The following is a 13,822-nucleotide window of genomic DNA, read 5'->3' as shown; positions in this document are numbered from 1 at the left end:
TGTTCACAGTGCTGGAATCATCGTTTTTCTCCATGGCAAAACTAATGAGTTAAGAAAAGGTAAAAGTGCAAGTGTTCAGTACTATTGCAAAAAAAACAGACCTCCCACAAACCCTGGTTTCTGATAATAGCTGCAGCAAGGCAAGTGGTGCCAAAAAAGGAACTGCACGTTCTCTGGGAGAAATGCAACCTGTCACAGGCCATGTCCTGGTGACAGCAGTGCCCCAGCCTGTCACAGGCCATGTCCTGGTGACAGCAGTGCCCCAGCCTGTTACAGGCCATGTCCTGGTGACAGCAGTGCCCCAGCCTGTCACAGGCCATGTCCTGGCCCCACATCAGCAGTGCCCCAGCCTGTCACAGGCCATGTCCTGGCCCCACATCAGCAGTGCCCCAGCCTGTCACAGGCCATGTCCTGGCCCCACAGCAGTGCCCCAGCCTGTCACAGGCCATGTCCTGGCCCCACAGCAGTGCCCCAACCTGTCACAGGCCATGTCCTGGCCCCACAGCAGTGCCCCAGCCTGTCACAGGCCATGTCCTGGCCCCACAGCAGTGCCCCAGCCTGTCACAGGCCATGTCCTGGCCCCACAGCAGTGCCCCAGCCTGTCACAGGCCATATCCTGGCCCCACAGCAGTGCCCCAGCCTGTCACAGGCCATGTCCTGGCCCCACATCAGCAGTGCCCCAGCCTGTCACAGGCCATATCCTGGCCCCACAGCAGTGCCCCAGCCTGTCACAGGCCATGTCCTGGCCCCACAGCAATGCCCCAGCCTGTCACAGGCCATGTCCTGGCCCCACAGCAGTGCCCCAGCCTGTCACAGGCCATGTCCTGGCCCCACAGCAGTGCCCCAGCCTGTCACAGGCCATGTCCTGGCCCCACATCAGCAGTGCCCCAGCCTGTCACAGGCCATGTCCTGGCCCCACAGCAGTGCCCCAGCCTGTCACAGGCCATGTCCTGGCCCCACAGCAATGCCCCAGCCTGTCACAGGCCATGTCCTGGCCCCACAGCAGTGCCCCAGCCTGTCACAGGCCATGTCCTGGCCCCACAGCAGTGCCCCAGCCTGTCACAGGCCATGTCCTGGTGACAGCAGTGCCCCAGCCTGTCACAGGCCATGTCCTGGCCACATCAGCAGTGCCCCAGCCTGTCACAGGCCATGTCCTGGCCCCACAGCAATGCCCCAGCCTGTCACAGGCCATGTCCTGGCCCCACAGCAGTGCCCCAACCTGTCACAGGCCATGTCCTGGTGACAGCAGTGCCCCAGCCTGTCACAGGCCATGTCCTGGCCACATCAGCAGTGCCCCAGCCTGTCACAGGCCATGTCCTGGCCCCACAGCAATGCCCCAGCCTGTCACAGGCCATGTCCTGGCCCCACAGCAATGCCCCAGCCTGTCACAGGCCATGTCCTGGCCCCACAGCAGTGCCCCAGCCTGTCACAGGCCATGTCCTGGCCCCACAGCAATGCCCCAGCCTGTCACAGGCCATGTCCTGGTGACAGCAGTGCCCCAGCCTGTCACAGGCCATGTCCTGGCCCCACAGCAGTGCCCCAGCCTGTCACAGGCCATGTCCTGGCCCCACAGCAGTGCCCCAGCCTGTCACAGGCCATGTCCTGGCCCACAGCAGTGCCCCAGCCTGTCACAGGCCATGTCCTGGCCCCACAGCAGTGCCCCAGCCTGTCACAGGCCATGTCCTGGCCCCACAGCAATGCCCCAGCTAGGCAAGTAAAAGCTCATGACAGCCTTAAGCACAGGACTTCTCACTCAGCTACTGGTGCTCTTTGGAGAATGGTTTCAGCCTTGAATGTTTTCAGCTTCCAGCACTCTCCTAGATGGAGAAGAAGCACACTCTAGAGGACTCTGGAGTCTGGCAACCAAAACAGTATTGCAGAGAAATCTGCCTTGCTAGGGAGAGAAGGGATTTTAGCCATACAGGTGTGGCTGGACTGTGCTACTCATCTTCAAAAGCCAATGACAAAATCCTTGGCTTTTATAGTAACTAGCACAGTCACAGCCATGGATGCTCCAGCCCCTTTAACAGTAGCTACCCTGCAATTTCCCTGGAACATGACAATTCTTTTACTTCAGCACCCTCAGTAAGTCCAAGTCTGCTGGGAGATGGCAAAGAAAAGAGCTTGGCTGATGATGCTGCACTTGAGGTACAGCTGGGCATGGTGCAGCTGGTGTACAGATGCTGCAGTCTGGCACAGTTCAGAGCAACTCTGCACCAGAAAACTGAGCAAGAGAAGGCTTTTAAGCATTCCTTCCAACTTCTATAACCCTGATTCATCTGCACCAAGTACAGCTCTTGACAGATCATTTATACCACTAAAAACATTACATATTAGGTGCTTCCAAAATCAGGTGGCAGATGAAGAGACATTTTTAGGGATCAAAATTTGCTTTACTACTAAAACTAGAAAATCATCTGGATTTGCACACCTAAGATCTGTGATAGAGCTATTCCAAAGGAAAAGCCACAGACAGGATTCTCATGGGGGTATTGATAAACTGCATTGTTTAGCAGCAGTAAGACAGTATTACTATTGATTCTGCTATTTCAGTATTGTTTCCAAAATTCTGCTCTCAATTATTTCCACAATTTTCTTAGGTACAATAACAGCATCCTTTTCAGCCAACAAAACCAAGCAAGGAGGTTTTAGACCACTGACACTGTTCTACATCTGTCTGACACATTGGCATATTAGTTTATACACATGCAAAGTTTTGATGGTCCAGGTAAAATGAAAACAAACAAATAAACCAATCTTAACAAATCCTGAAACTTACACTGCAGTTATTATGAAGTAGCTACTACGTACTATGAAAAAAATTCCCAATATTCATCTTTAACATGCTATGAAAGAAAACATTATTCCTAGATGTCTTGAAGTTACCATCTTAATAAACCCCCTGACATCATTTGATGACTGGGCCTGGCCAACAGGAAAGAGAAATGAGTCACTGCCTCCAAGTAAGCACCATAAGACTATTGCAAGTGCTTCCAGATCTAAGGAAGGCAGCTTTACAATGACTTATCAACTAAACTGATGCACATACTGATCACATCCTCCAGAGCTGAATGGAGCTGCCACTGGGAACTGGAAACCCACCCAGCTGACTTTTAAGAAAGCAAGATAAGGTTATATATCCAGCTGCTATTGTCTGAAGAGTAGGAACTGTGCTGCTGAGCCAAAGGTTCAATCCTAAAATGATGTGGTGATTCATGCACACAGAGATGCTTCTAAAAATTTAAAACTATTTAACAATGAAAACATTCTCAGTGAATCCAAGAAAATCTATTGGGAATATTTTCCAAGAATCTTATTAGTCCCTTAAAAAGAAGAAGATTGCATTCAAGTATAGGCTGCTTCACTGACATATTACTTTTCTTCGTGTGTTTCATTATTAAACAAGTACTTCCAGAGAACAGGTATTTATCAACACATCAGAAATAAAAGAAAAATAACTATTTTACACAGGGATAAATATTTGGAAATCTGTTTCTAACAGTAAGAAAATCTCATTTAGCATTTGGAAAAGACACGTAGTCCTAGTCCTAATCTCCAGTACAGTAACTGGGTATTTTAAATCAAAATGGGACATTTACCTTCAGCTGCCTCCCTTTTACTGAACCACAAAACCACCTCCCCTTTCAATTACAAGCCACTGGGATAGCAAAAAAGGGAATACATTAAACAAAAAGAGAAGTTGTGCAAATCTGTTTTTAGCAAAAAACCCACAAACGTAGTGTTGTAACAGAGAACTTGAATGGCATTTTAATGCAATTCAGGTAACAACCACCACTGTATTTTATGTACTAGCACAGGCAAGACCCAAAGCATGCTGTGAGCATTCAGACCACCCAGGTATCAGTGTTCTGCAGCGTGACACACAGAAACTCATTATTAGGTGCAAATGCAGTTAAAAAAGAAAGCTCAGACTAGCAATAGTTGGATAAAATCAGGTATTTTAAACTGCATGGCATTTACATGCATGCAAGTTAGAGGGACTAGAATGACAAATCTCAGCAGAACAGGGTGGCAGAAACACCAGACTGCAGGAGTTCTGACAAATCATGAAGCCCTAGGGCTGTGCTTGTTTGCCCTGAGGAGTACTTATATATTCAGGGCCAGATTCCATCAGCACTGTCTCAGTGCAGAGGCAAGCACACAGCTCCAGCAAGGGCCCTGCACATCCATGGAAGTGCCAGGTGCTCCTGCCTCTCCTTCAAGGAGCGATGAAGAAGGAGGAACTGCGGGAATGGTTTTCATCACAGCCCAATGGAGCCAAGTGCTGGGCACAGTCTTGCTGTCCTGGTGTGTACAGAGATACACTGAACACCTCACAGCATCATTCATTGATGCCTTTCTCCAGCTTCCACTGACATCAGTGCTGTAAACCCTCAGGCAGCAGAGCCTCCAACTTCTTTCCACATTTGCAATACACAAGTGTCCAAAAGTACTGGAGGGCCCACTGAACTATTCATTCTGTGCACACACATTGCATTCCTAGCCTTGTATGAGAGATCCTCTACAGATGTTGAAAATGAAAAGGGTAAGCTAGGAAACTAATGATGCAAATATAGCAACACATTTTTTAAAAAAAATCACCTCAAATTTACTGTCCTCTGGTGGTATTCCTCAATTTCATGTTATCCAGACATTTAATTTCAGATGGCCAATTTAAAAGGCAAATTTTTGTTCCTTCTGGTTCTTTATACTCTACCTCACTCAGTACTTTTCTGGTTATGCTTCCAATGAAATGCATCATTGTAAATTTTGCTACTGTATTCACTGAGTATTTCATTTTCTCACATTACACAACATAAAAATATACCAGTATAGGAAGATGTTTTATGAACAAATGCAAGATTTGCAAGACTAACAAGAATTGCAAGATTCGGCATTTTTGTCCAAATTACTTTAAAAATGATGGAACATCTTTGGAATTCCTATACTCATCCCAAAGAGAAACTGTTCCTATCAATCAAGAAAATGATCAGGGCAATGGGCTATGGCTTCCATTGCCTAAACTTTTTTTATGTAAGCACTAGTCAATTAACAGAACTGAGGTAGGCGAAGTGGTTTGAAGACCCAAGTGGCCTGAAATCCACATCTGCTAGCCATGACTTGCTGGCATAGTATATTTCTAGCACACTATAAATGGTGCTAACATAGACTTTGTGATTTCCTACCCAACAGTTAAGACAACTCCTTTGAATAACAAAACCACAGGGCCCTTTCTAATTTAGGGCCAGTACAGCAAATGAAAGGACAACCATCTGCATCATGAGTCCTACCCACATGGTTTGCTGGGTTTATGCTATCTTGCCAAAGGCCTCAAATTTCATATTTACCCTTTTGAGCCAAGTAAAGAAAACAAGAATCCCTTGGGATTTCCAGTTAGAAGACTATCCTTCATGCAAAGATATATTCACATCCTAAAAAAACTTCACCACGTCTACTGGTCCCCACTGAGAGCCACTGGTGAACAAAGGCATGAACACCACAGCTTAACAGCTTTAGGTTTCAATGAAAAACCTCTATCTACATTGTAATATATATATGTTTTTCCATATGAAAATCCATGTAAAATTCCATGTTTTTCTATATAAAATCCAAGTAAACAAATCCTAATAGACTCAGCTCCTCTCCCACAGTGTTTAATCTAACACAAAATGTTATAGCTGTTACAACAAAATAAAAAATGTTACACAGTGTGTAACTACACACAAACTTTAATCTATAAATAATTTCTGATGTTATTCAGCTTTAGCACACAGCAAATAACTGTAAATCCCTCCATAACTATGTTATAATTGCAAGAATTATCCCTAGCAATACAACACATTCCCTTTCTGCATTTATACACATATGCACGTGGAAAGCTATCACCAAATATAATAAAATTACTGCTAGATAAGAAAATGCAACTTGGTAATTACACTGCTCTTTGGTTCAATCCCCAGATCACAATAAAAACTAGTGCAAAAGTTCACTGCATTATTACCTTGCCTCATAACATCTGATTCACTGCATTATTACCTTGCCTCATAACATCTGATTTTCACATTACCTATACCTTCCTGAAAACATGCTTATGTTAGATGACTATTTGTCTCCTCCATGTGCACATGCAACTCGTTGGTTTAAAGATACAAAATATCAAGACATGGTATTTGGTTTCTTGGTGGTTTTGTTTGTTCTTCTGTTTGGGGTTTTTCTTACACATTATATGCCAACAGTTCTCAAGCACGATTTTTGAAGGACATTTTCATCAATGCCCTTTTATCTTATCCTGGTGTCCCCTTGTATCACAGTACTTATTAAGTTTTTGTACATAAAGGTTAAAGTGTACTTCCATTTTATAATACAGCTATCAGTTTATTTCTGTAGGGAACACCTCAGAACAGCACAGCACAGCAGGCAATGCCTTAGCAGCAAACTGATGGAGAGGGAATCACTGAGAGAACATCACTCTGCCTTACACCAGAAGAGATGCTGGCGCCTTTCTTGCTGTTTATTTGGCATTCACAGTCCAAAATCTCTGCCCCACCACTGAGCCAAACCATTCCTCCAGGAGCTATTGTGAAGGAGAGACAGCTGCAGAGAATTTTCGTTCATATTCTGAGCGAGAAGGTGAAATTGTAGGCAGCTCGTTACAAACAGACTAAAATGCTTTCACCTGTGATGGCAAGACCATCACTCAGCTCAGCACCCGAGGGATCTTAGAGGTCTTTTTCAACTTTAATGATCCTTTGAATCCACCTTTATTTCCCAGCTTCCCAAAATGTGGCCTGAATATCCCACATAATTGCTACTGGATTCAAATGGCATGCAGGGTACTTAATCCTTCCTTTGCTACTCACTGAACTGCAGACAGTGAGTTTAATCTCATATGCAGGGTGCTCACCTAAAATAAAAATGCTGTCCAAGAGTAATTTTTTTTTTAATTGACATAATCTTTGGAGAAAACTCCGTATTTAACAGCTGCCGTGGAATGGGCTTGACATTTTCATTTTTGCATTAAAAGCGCCACAGCTATACAGTGATATGACACAAGTTGTTGGGATGAGTTCCCAAAATCAGGTTTTCCTACCACAAACAGGTTTTCTGTTACAAAGGTGTTTAACTTCCAGTAACCAACCTGTATTTACACTGTGCCCCTGCAGCGACGCGTGGCAGCCAGTAAAGAAATTCCACTCAGAAACCAGACATTGCTTGGGCTGAGAGTGTATTTTCTTCCCTGCCTTTTATAATATGAACTATGTCTAAATTTCTTGGAGCTTTCATTTCATTACCTAGGAATAAGCTATGGAACAGTTTCCTCCTAACAAACCCTTTGGTTTAGGCCTATGGGAATATGATATCCCACTCAACGTTTCCACAAATAGATCAGAAATTACTACATTCACCCTGACAGTAATTAGAGACAGATGCGGTTTTGAACGGAGGCTGTATTTTATGTTATGGTATGAATTCTGATCAAGTAAGTTCAGTGTCATTTTATTAAATGACAGCAGGATTAGGCCCTGAATGCTGAGGTACTGCAAGGTGCCAACACACTGGCACAAGCGCTGTTGTGGCACAAGCACTGCTGGCTTTCACGGATGTTTCTCCACCTTGCTGGGAGGGAAACAAACAAGATGACAACCAAACTAAGCAAGCATTTGAATTCAGATCACTTAGTTCTGAGCACAAAGCAGGCTCCTGGAAGTTCTGGAAGAGAAGCCATGTGTATAAAGGCAGCATACTTCAAATCATGGCACGGAGCCAACAGCAAGCTTCCAGAAAACTGGCAGGCTTGGGATATATCCCACAACACAGCTACTGCAGCATTTACATGCTGGAGGATAAAAAAAGCTACTAAAAGTGAACGTAGACACAAATAATCCTAGCAACACATGGCAGTCTTCTTCCTCTGAAAGTGACATTCCAATTTTGCTAGTTCAGTTTTCTTAGACTTTCATATTTGGGGTAAATGACACACAGCTTCCAACAGAAAGCAAAATCCCACACACAAAAATGGAATTTTTTACCTCACACAGATGTAATTCAGCAGGAAGCTTCCTTCAAGGTAAAAGTTTTGGCACGTAGACTCTAAACAGGCAAGTAAAACTTTCTCTTGCTGGTAGACAGTTTTGCACCCCATAAGCTGTTCCCCAGCATTCAAGTTTAATGAAAAGCAGTAGTAAACCAGAATTAAATACACACATACTATCCAAATACAAACACACCTTTAAAGAAAATAAGTAGCAGATGTTTTCTCTCCTGCCTTGTTCCTATTGACTTACACAGGCCCTGCCTGTACACATCAGACATCCAGAGCCTTAAGAGGCTTTTCCTAAAAGGCACAAAGCATATGTTTAGATCTATAAGAAGTCCTGCTGGCAGCATATGTACACCATTAACTTTTCTAAACAATAACTGAAGGAATTTTCTGGGGTTTTTTTTAACCTTGAGAGACTTTTGGGCAACAAGTTAACGTAACTTTTAAAAAGCCTACTCACTTCACTCCATATTCAATTTGTTTCTGCTTAAGAAAAGTGGTTGATTAACAAAATTGAACTGAATTAGAATATGATTTTGTACGGAGAGTTATGTACGACTATATGGCAAATCCTTCTTAACCATCCTTGAACACTGAAACCCCTCAAATCTCCTTATATTCACTATTTATGACTACAAAAACCCCACAAGGCTCATGGGAAAACTGAATAACGTGGAATGAAGTTTACAAATCTGACTTCATAGAATCATTCCCTAAATAGGAATATTTTGTGTGTTCTGTAAATGTTTTTTAGTCTCAAAGTACTTCAGGAGAATAACCCATGGAGAGAGCAGCTCAGTCCCAGCACTTCTCATGGCTCCCAGGCAGTGGGATGGGCAATGACTCAGGTCTCTCACATCCCCTCTGGAACAGGCTTGCTGGCCAGGAGGCTGTAATATCCATCTGCTCGGGTTCCTGAGGAGCTGCCAGCTCCCTCAGACCTTCCAGAGAGGGCAAACCTTCGTCTGACACTTGCTGCAGACGCGTGCCTCCCTGCAGTGGACACCCCTCCTCGCTGTCACTACAAAGAGCTTCTTTTGAATAACTTCACAGTCAGTATTGCCATCATACCTCTCTGGAAAAAGACTGCCAAATCTTTTGAAAATCATGATTTGCTGCTAGTGCTTGAGGCGTTTAAAATGGCACTATATATGTTTTTCTAAAAGAGACAGTGCAGTCAAGCTGTGAAGGAGAACAGATAACCCGAGAAGCCAACACAGGGACTTAGTGGTTCTTTCCTGGTTTAAGACTTTCATTTCTAGGACTGATGGCAAAGCATTATTCCCAAAAAAAGTAATTTTTCTAGGTCAGCATTTTCCTTTTTTAAAAAAAAAACCCTAAAAAACAGTCTCATTCTGAAAATACTAACATGCTCTCTTACTTCTGACTGTTGATTCACGTTGCCAGGTGAGGTGCTGATAAACACACACTGCATCATGTTATTTCACAAAATATTAACGTGACCACATTTATTATAAGTAATGACATAGAGTGGAAACTGTAACATGGCTACAGCAAAAAAGCAAGGCCCCGACACAAATCCACTGGCTGCACATGCCCTGCCCCAGGGTCTGTCCGAAGCTGAGGGGTGCCAGCGCATCTGGGATGGGGCGAGGGGAAGAGGGGAAGAGGGCTGCTCACCCCTCCCAGGTGAGGTGGGGTCTGCTCTGCTCAGCCTTCCCAGGTGAGGTGGGGTCTGCTCAGCCCTCCCAGGTGAGGTGGGGTCTGCTCTGCTCAGCCTTCCCAGGTGAGGTGACCCGCTCTGCTCACCCCTCCCAGGTGAGGTGGGGTCTGGTCACCCCTCCCAAGTGAGGTGACCCGCTCTGCTCAGCCCTTCCCAGGTGAGGTGACCCGCTCTGCTCAGCCTTCCCAGGTGAGGTGACCCGCTCTGCTCAGCCTTCCCAGGTGAGGTGGGGTCTGCTCTGCTCAGCCTTCCCAGGTGAGGTGGGGTCCGCTCGGAGCCCCCTCGCAAGGGGCAGCCTCAGCTCCCCGGAGCCAGCGCCCATCCCAGCCGGTGCTCCGGGGGAAGCCCAAAGTTTGCCGTCCGGCAGAGGGACCTTTCTATCTGCTGTGTCTTTTAAGATAAAAACCAAGCGGATTCTCTAGTTTTTTTTTTGTTCTTGGCAGAGTGCTGATACGAGAACCTCCATTTTCAAGACTGATTTGAGAATTATAAAGATCGAATCACAGCTGGATCGTGCTCATGGAGAAGCGGTTTTGTTCTTCTCAAGTGGAAGCCGAAGGATTAAAAGCTCGATGCGGGAGAGGTGAGGATTCACCCGGGACCAGCCCCTCTCACAGACGCCGGCCTGCAGACCCCGGGCAGGAACCAGAGCCCCCCAGACCCCCCCACCACGCTCGCCTCCGCTCCGCGTCCCCCGGGGAACAAGGGCGGAACAGAACCACGATTCCCCCTCCCCGCCCTCTCCTACCGTCCGCCGACAGAGCCATCTCGATGAGGGTCTCGTTGGCTTTCTTCCCCAAGCGGTTCATGGTGGCCGCCTTCCCGCTGCTGCTGCCGGGGAGCGGCCGCTGAGCCGAGCGGTGACTCAGGGCGGCGGGGCCGCCTCATGCATGCGCACTGCCCGCGGGGCGGAGCGGGGCCGCACCGGGCCGGGCCGGGGGAGCCGCCACCGAGAGGGGCCGCGCCGGGCCGGGCCGGGGGAGCCGCCACCGAGAGGGGCTGGGCGGGCCGGAAGAGCCGCCGCAGCCACCACCCAGCGGGACCGTGCCGGGGCCGGGCCGGGGGAGCCACCGCAGCCGCCACCCAGCGGGGCTGTGCCCCACGGAATTGCGGTGCGAGGGCTCTCCTGGCCTGTAGAGGACAACCCTAACAATTGGGCAGCGTGCCTGAGAGCAGGGTCCATGGTATGTGTGATCTGGGTTCGGCTGTGTCCCCTCCCACGCTGCTTGTGCACCCACAGGAGCGGGACGCACCTGGTGGCAGCGCAAGAGTTCCATGCTCAGCGGTATCTAAACCAGCCCTCTGTTAGCAACGCTGTTCTTGTCACAAAGCCAAAACTTAGACCCATGTGAAAAATGCGAATTTAATGATCGGCTTTTCGCAAATATTGAAATGAATATTATAAGTGTTGTGTTAGAAAGTTATGTTGTATTAATTTTCTTAGGTAGTATGTTAAATATAGTTTTAGGTTTAACATAATGTTAAAATAGAAACTGTGCTATGTGAGATACTTTTTTTAAACAGAGGACTTGCAGTGAGATAGCAGCCACAGGACACCTGAATCTTTCAGAGAAAGAGAATTTATTGCTCCATTATCAGGACAAACGAAATTCTTCCTGCCTCGCTCAGCCCTGAAGACGATGTCAGGATTGAGAGGAAGAAGCTGACACTGCCCAGACAGAATCCTGTGTTTGAATGGAATTTATGCATCATGTATGAGGTGTATGAGTATGTTGCTTTTAAGGGTTAATCCTCTGTTGGCGTGGGTCCTTTTTCAGGTTTGTGCTGCCCAGAAAGAGGCATCCAGACTGTCCATAACTGTTTGCTCTTATTGTCTCGTATTGCCCTAATCCCAATTGTTCAAATTTTATTACTGTAATTATATTGCTATTTGTATAACCATTTTATTACTATTAAACTTTTAAAATTTTAAAAACAAGTGATTGGTGTTTTTCACGCCCATAAAAGCTGCTATGAAGAAATTTAACTCTTGTCTCGTGAGTCTCCGTTCACAGCTGCTGTCCCTGCTCCTGGAGCTGTTACCATTGCCATGTCTAACAGCCCCAGCTTCTTATTCCTTCCTTCAATCATCTGAAACAGTTTCCAACAGTCTTGGTTCAGTACATGTATTTAATACATTTTTTTGTTCATTAATATAAGCTCAGGCCTTCTTTCAAATGAACTTTTTGTTTATTCATCTTCTACTACCTGAGTAACCATTTTGCACACCAAACTGATGGAGTTTTATTACTTAGGCAACTGTAACACAACAGCACTTTCATGACCAATAAGAATTAATGGAATTCTTAATGGAAAGTTATTTAAGTCAGTTGAGTTGCTGGGCTTGTTTTCAGATCTATATACAGTACTAAGCCTTTATTTGTGCAACATAACTGCTTCAAGGATTATATTTTTAGTCAGGAGCAAGACCTAAAAATGTGTCTGGTTGCTCTCCAAAGCCTAAGATGTTTAGTCGGGATTTTAATGTCCCAGTGCAGGATGGGGGGAACAAAGAGGATGGGCTTGGTGCACCAAAGAGTGCCCTGAAACAGCCTGTGACTGCATACAGTGCACCAGACCACAAGGCTCTGTTTCAGAGCTGCACTTGTAGGCCTTTAATTTCCTCCTAGCACTACATATCTTGGATACATGTGCTTATGCCCACAGAAGATGCAATTAGAGTTGCTATTCAACAAGAGCCAGAAACAGCAAGAAGTGCCATGGTCATTGCTCAGTTTTTCTCCTAATTGCACGCTGGCTGTTTCCAGTTCCACCCAACAGCCAACCCAACCATATCTAAAGCTGTGTGAGTGCCTCAGCCAGAATGCCAAAGAAGATTTCAACGGCCCTTGTAATTGCACAGGCTGATAGTGTGTTGAGCACTGACTTTGTGCAAATTACACAGGGATTTGTGTAGGGATGGGACAGAAGGGATGCTCCTCCAGAGTGAGGAATCTGTGGAGGCACACAGGAGGTCTGTGCAATACCCGGCGTGGAATTTCCTTGCATATTCAGAGTTGAACCAGCCACTGTCTGACTCGGTGTGTTCACAGTTTGCCCAAGTGATCGAGGACCACCCTTCCTTCCAAAGGCACACACCTTTTCTCCCTCCAGCCTTCCTGGTTCAATCTGAATAAGGAATGCTGATAAGGTGATGCATGACTTATGTCAGCCTATTAAACCAAATAATCATGTTATTGGTTTGGGGTTTTTGGGGGGCTTTCAGTTGCACAAATCACTGCAAGCAACAGGTAAGGCCAAAATAAAGGAAGAGGTGGCAAATCACACAATTTTATTCCTAAAATATTAATACAGTAGCTAAGTACACCATAATATTTCTGCTTTGGGAGTTCAAACACTATTTCTGATACAGTGCATACATAAACCAAAAAATAATAAAATACCTAGAAAGCTGTGGGTAAAGGTAGCAAGCCTCACCAAAATTGCTGACAGTGAATATACTTAGTATATTCAGTGGCAAAGGGTAATCCTTTGTGCTAAAGGAAAACAGGTAGTTTGTATCTCTTATAAGTCTTCCATTCCATTGATTTGCCTTTTCCAAACCATGCGACTGACTTTAGGGCCTTCACATAAAAAAAAAAAAAAAAAAGAAAATTAAACACAAAATTGGTGGGATTGGAGGGCAAGATTTCAAAGATTACAAGATATCTCAGTGTCTATTGTTGTCTCAGGTAGATAGCCCAAGGCCGTTCAAAAGAAATCTTAACATACAACCTGAGATGCCAACTTTAAAAATTCTACTTAGAGGATTATCTGAAACTTTTGGCACTGAAGCATCTGTGAAAATATAACCTGAGTTTTTTTGTGAGAGGTAGCAGAATCAATGCCCGCATTCTCCACCAAGAAACTCTCATGGTTTGATGCTGGCCAAATGCCAGGCACCCACAAAGGTGGCTCACTTGCCCTCCGCTGCCATAGCTAGGCAGAGGAGAGAAAAAAATTTAATGAAGGGTTCATGAGTTGAGGTAAGGACCAGGAGAAAATACTCCAAGGGCAAAACAGCCTCAGCCTAGAGGGACAAAGTCCATTTATTATTAACAAAACAGAGAAGGATAATGAGAAGCAAAGTAAGCCCT

The 13,822-nt window shown here is 45.5% G+C and overlaps 1 protein-coding gene and 1 long non-coding RNA gene across 6 annotated transcripts in view; one reads left to right on the top strand and one right to left on the bottom strand.

Moving 5' to 3' along the window:
• Positions 1–10,584, bottom strand: part of ANO5 (anoctamin 5) — a 63,696-nt gene extending 53,112 nt beyond the window's left edge. For all 5 annotated transcript variants that reach the window (XM_036383989.1, XM_036383990.1, XM_036383992.1 and 2 more), the window contains exon 1: positions 10,474–10,584. In XM_036383989.1, the coding sequence (XP_036239882.1) occupies positions 10,474–10,534 (61 nt within the window). In that variant the 5' untranslated portion in view covers positions 10,535–10,584. The remainder of the gene's footprint in view (positions 1–10,473) is intronic.
• Positions 10,585–10,726: 142 nt separating this feature from the next.
• LOC118687196 (uncharacterized) lies at positions 10,727–11,678 on the top strand. Its single transcript, XR_004980304.1, has 2 exons — positions 10,727–10,909; positions 11,250–11,678. It is a non-coding gene; the product is annotated as an uncharacterized LOC118687196 (long non-coding RNA).
• Positions 11,679–13,822: the final 2,144 nt, after the last annotated feature.

This window comes from Molothrus ater, chromosome 6 (assembly GCF_012460135.2).
Source record: "Molothrus ater isolate BHLD 08-10-18 breed brown headed cowbird chromosome 6, BPBGC_Mater_1.1, whole genome shotgun sequence".
NCBI lineage: Eukaryota > Metazoa > Chordata > Aves > Passeriformes > Icteridae > Molothrus > Molothrus ater.
The sequence above is the reverse complement of the archived record's forward strand: the minus strand, read 5'-3'. Positions and strand labels throughout refer to the sequence as shown.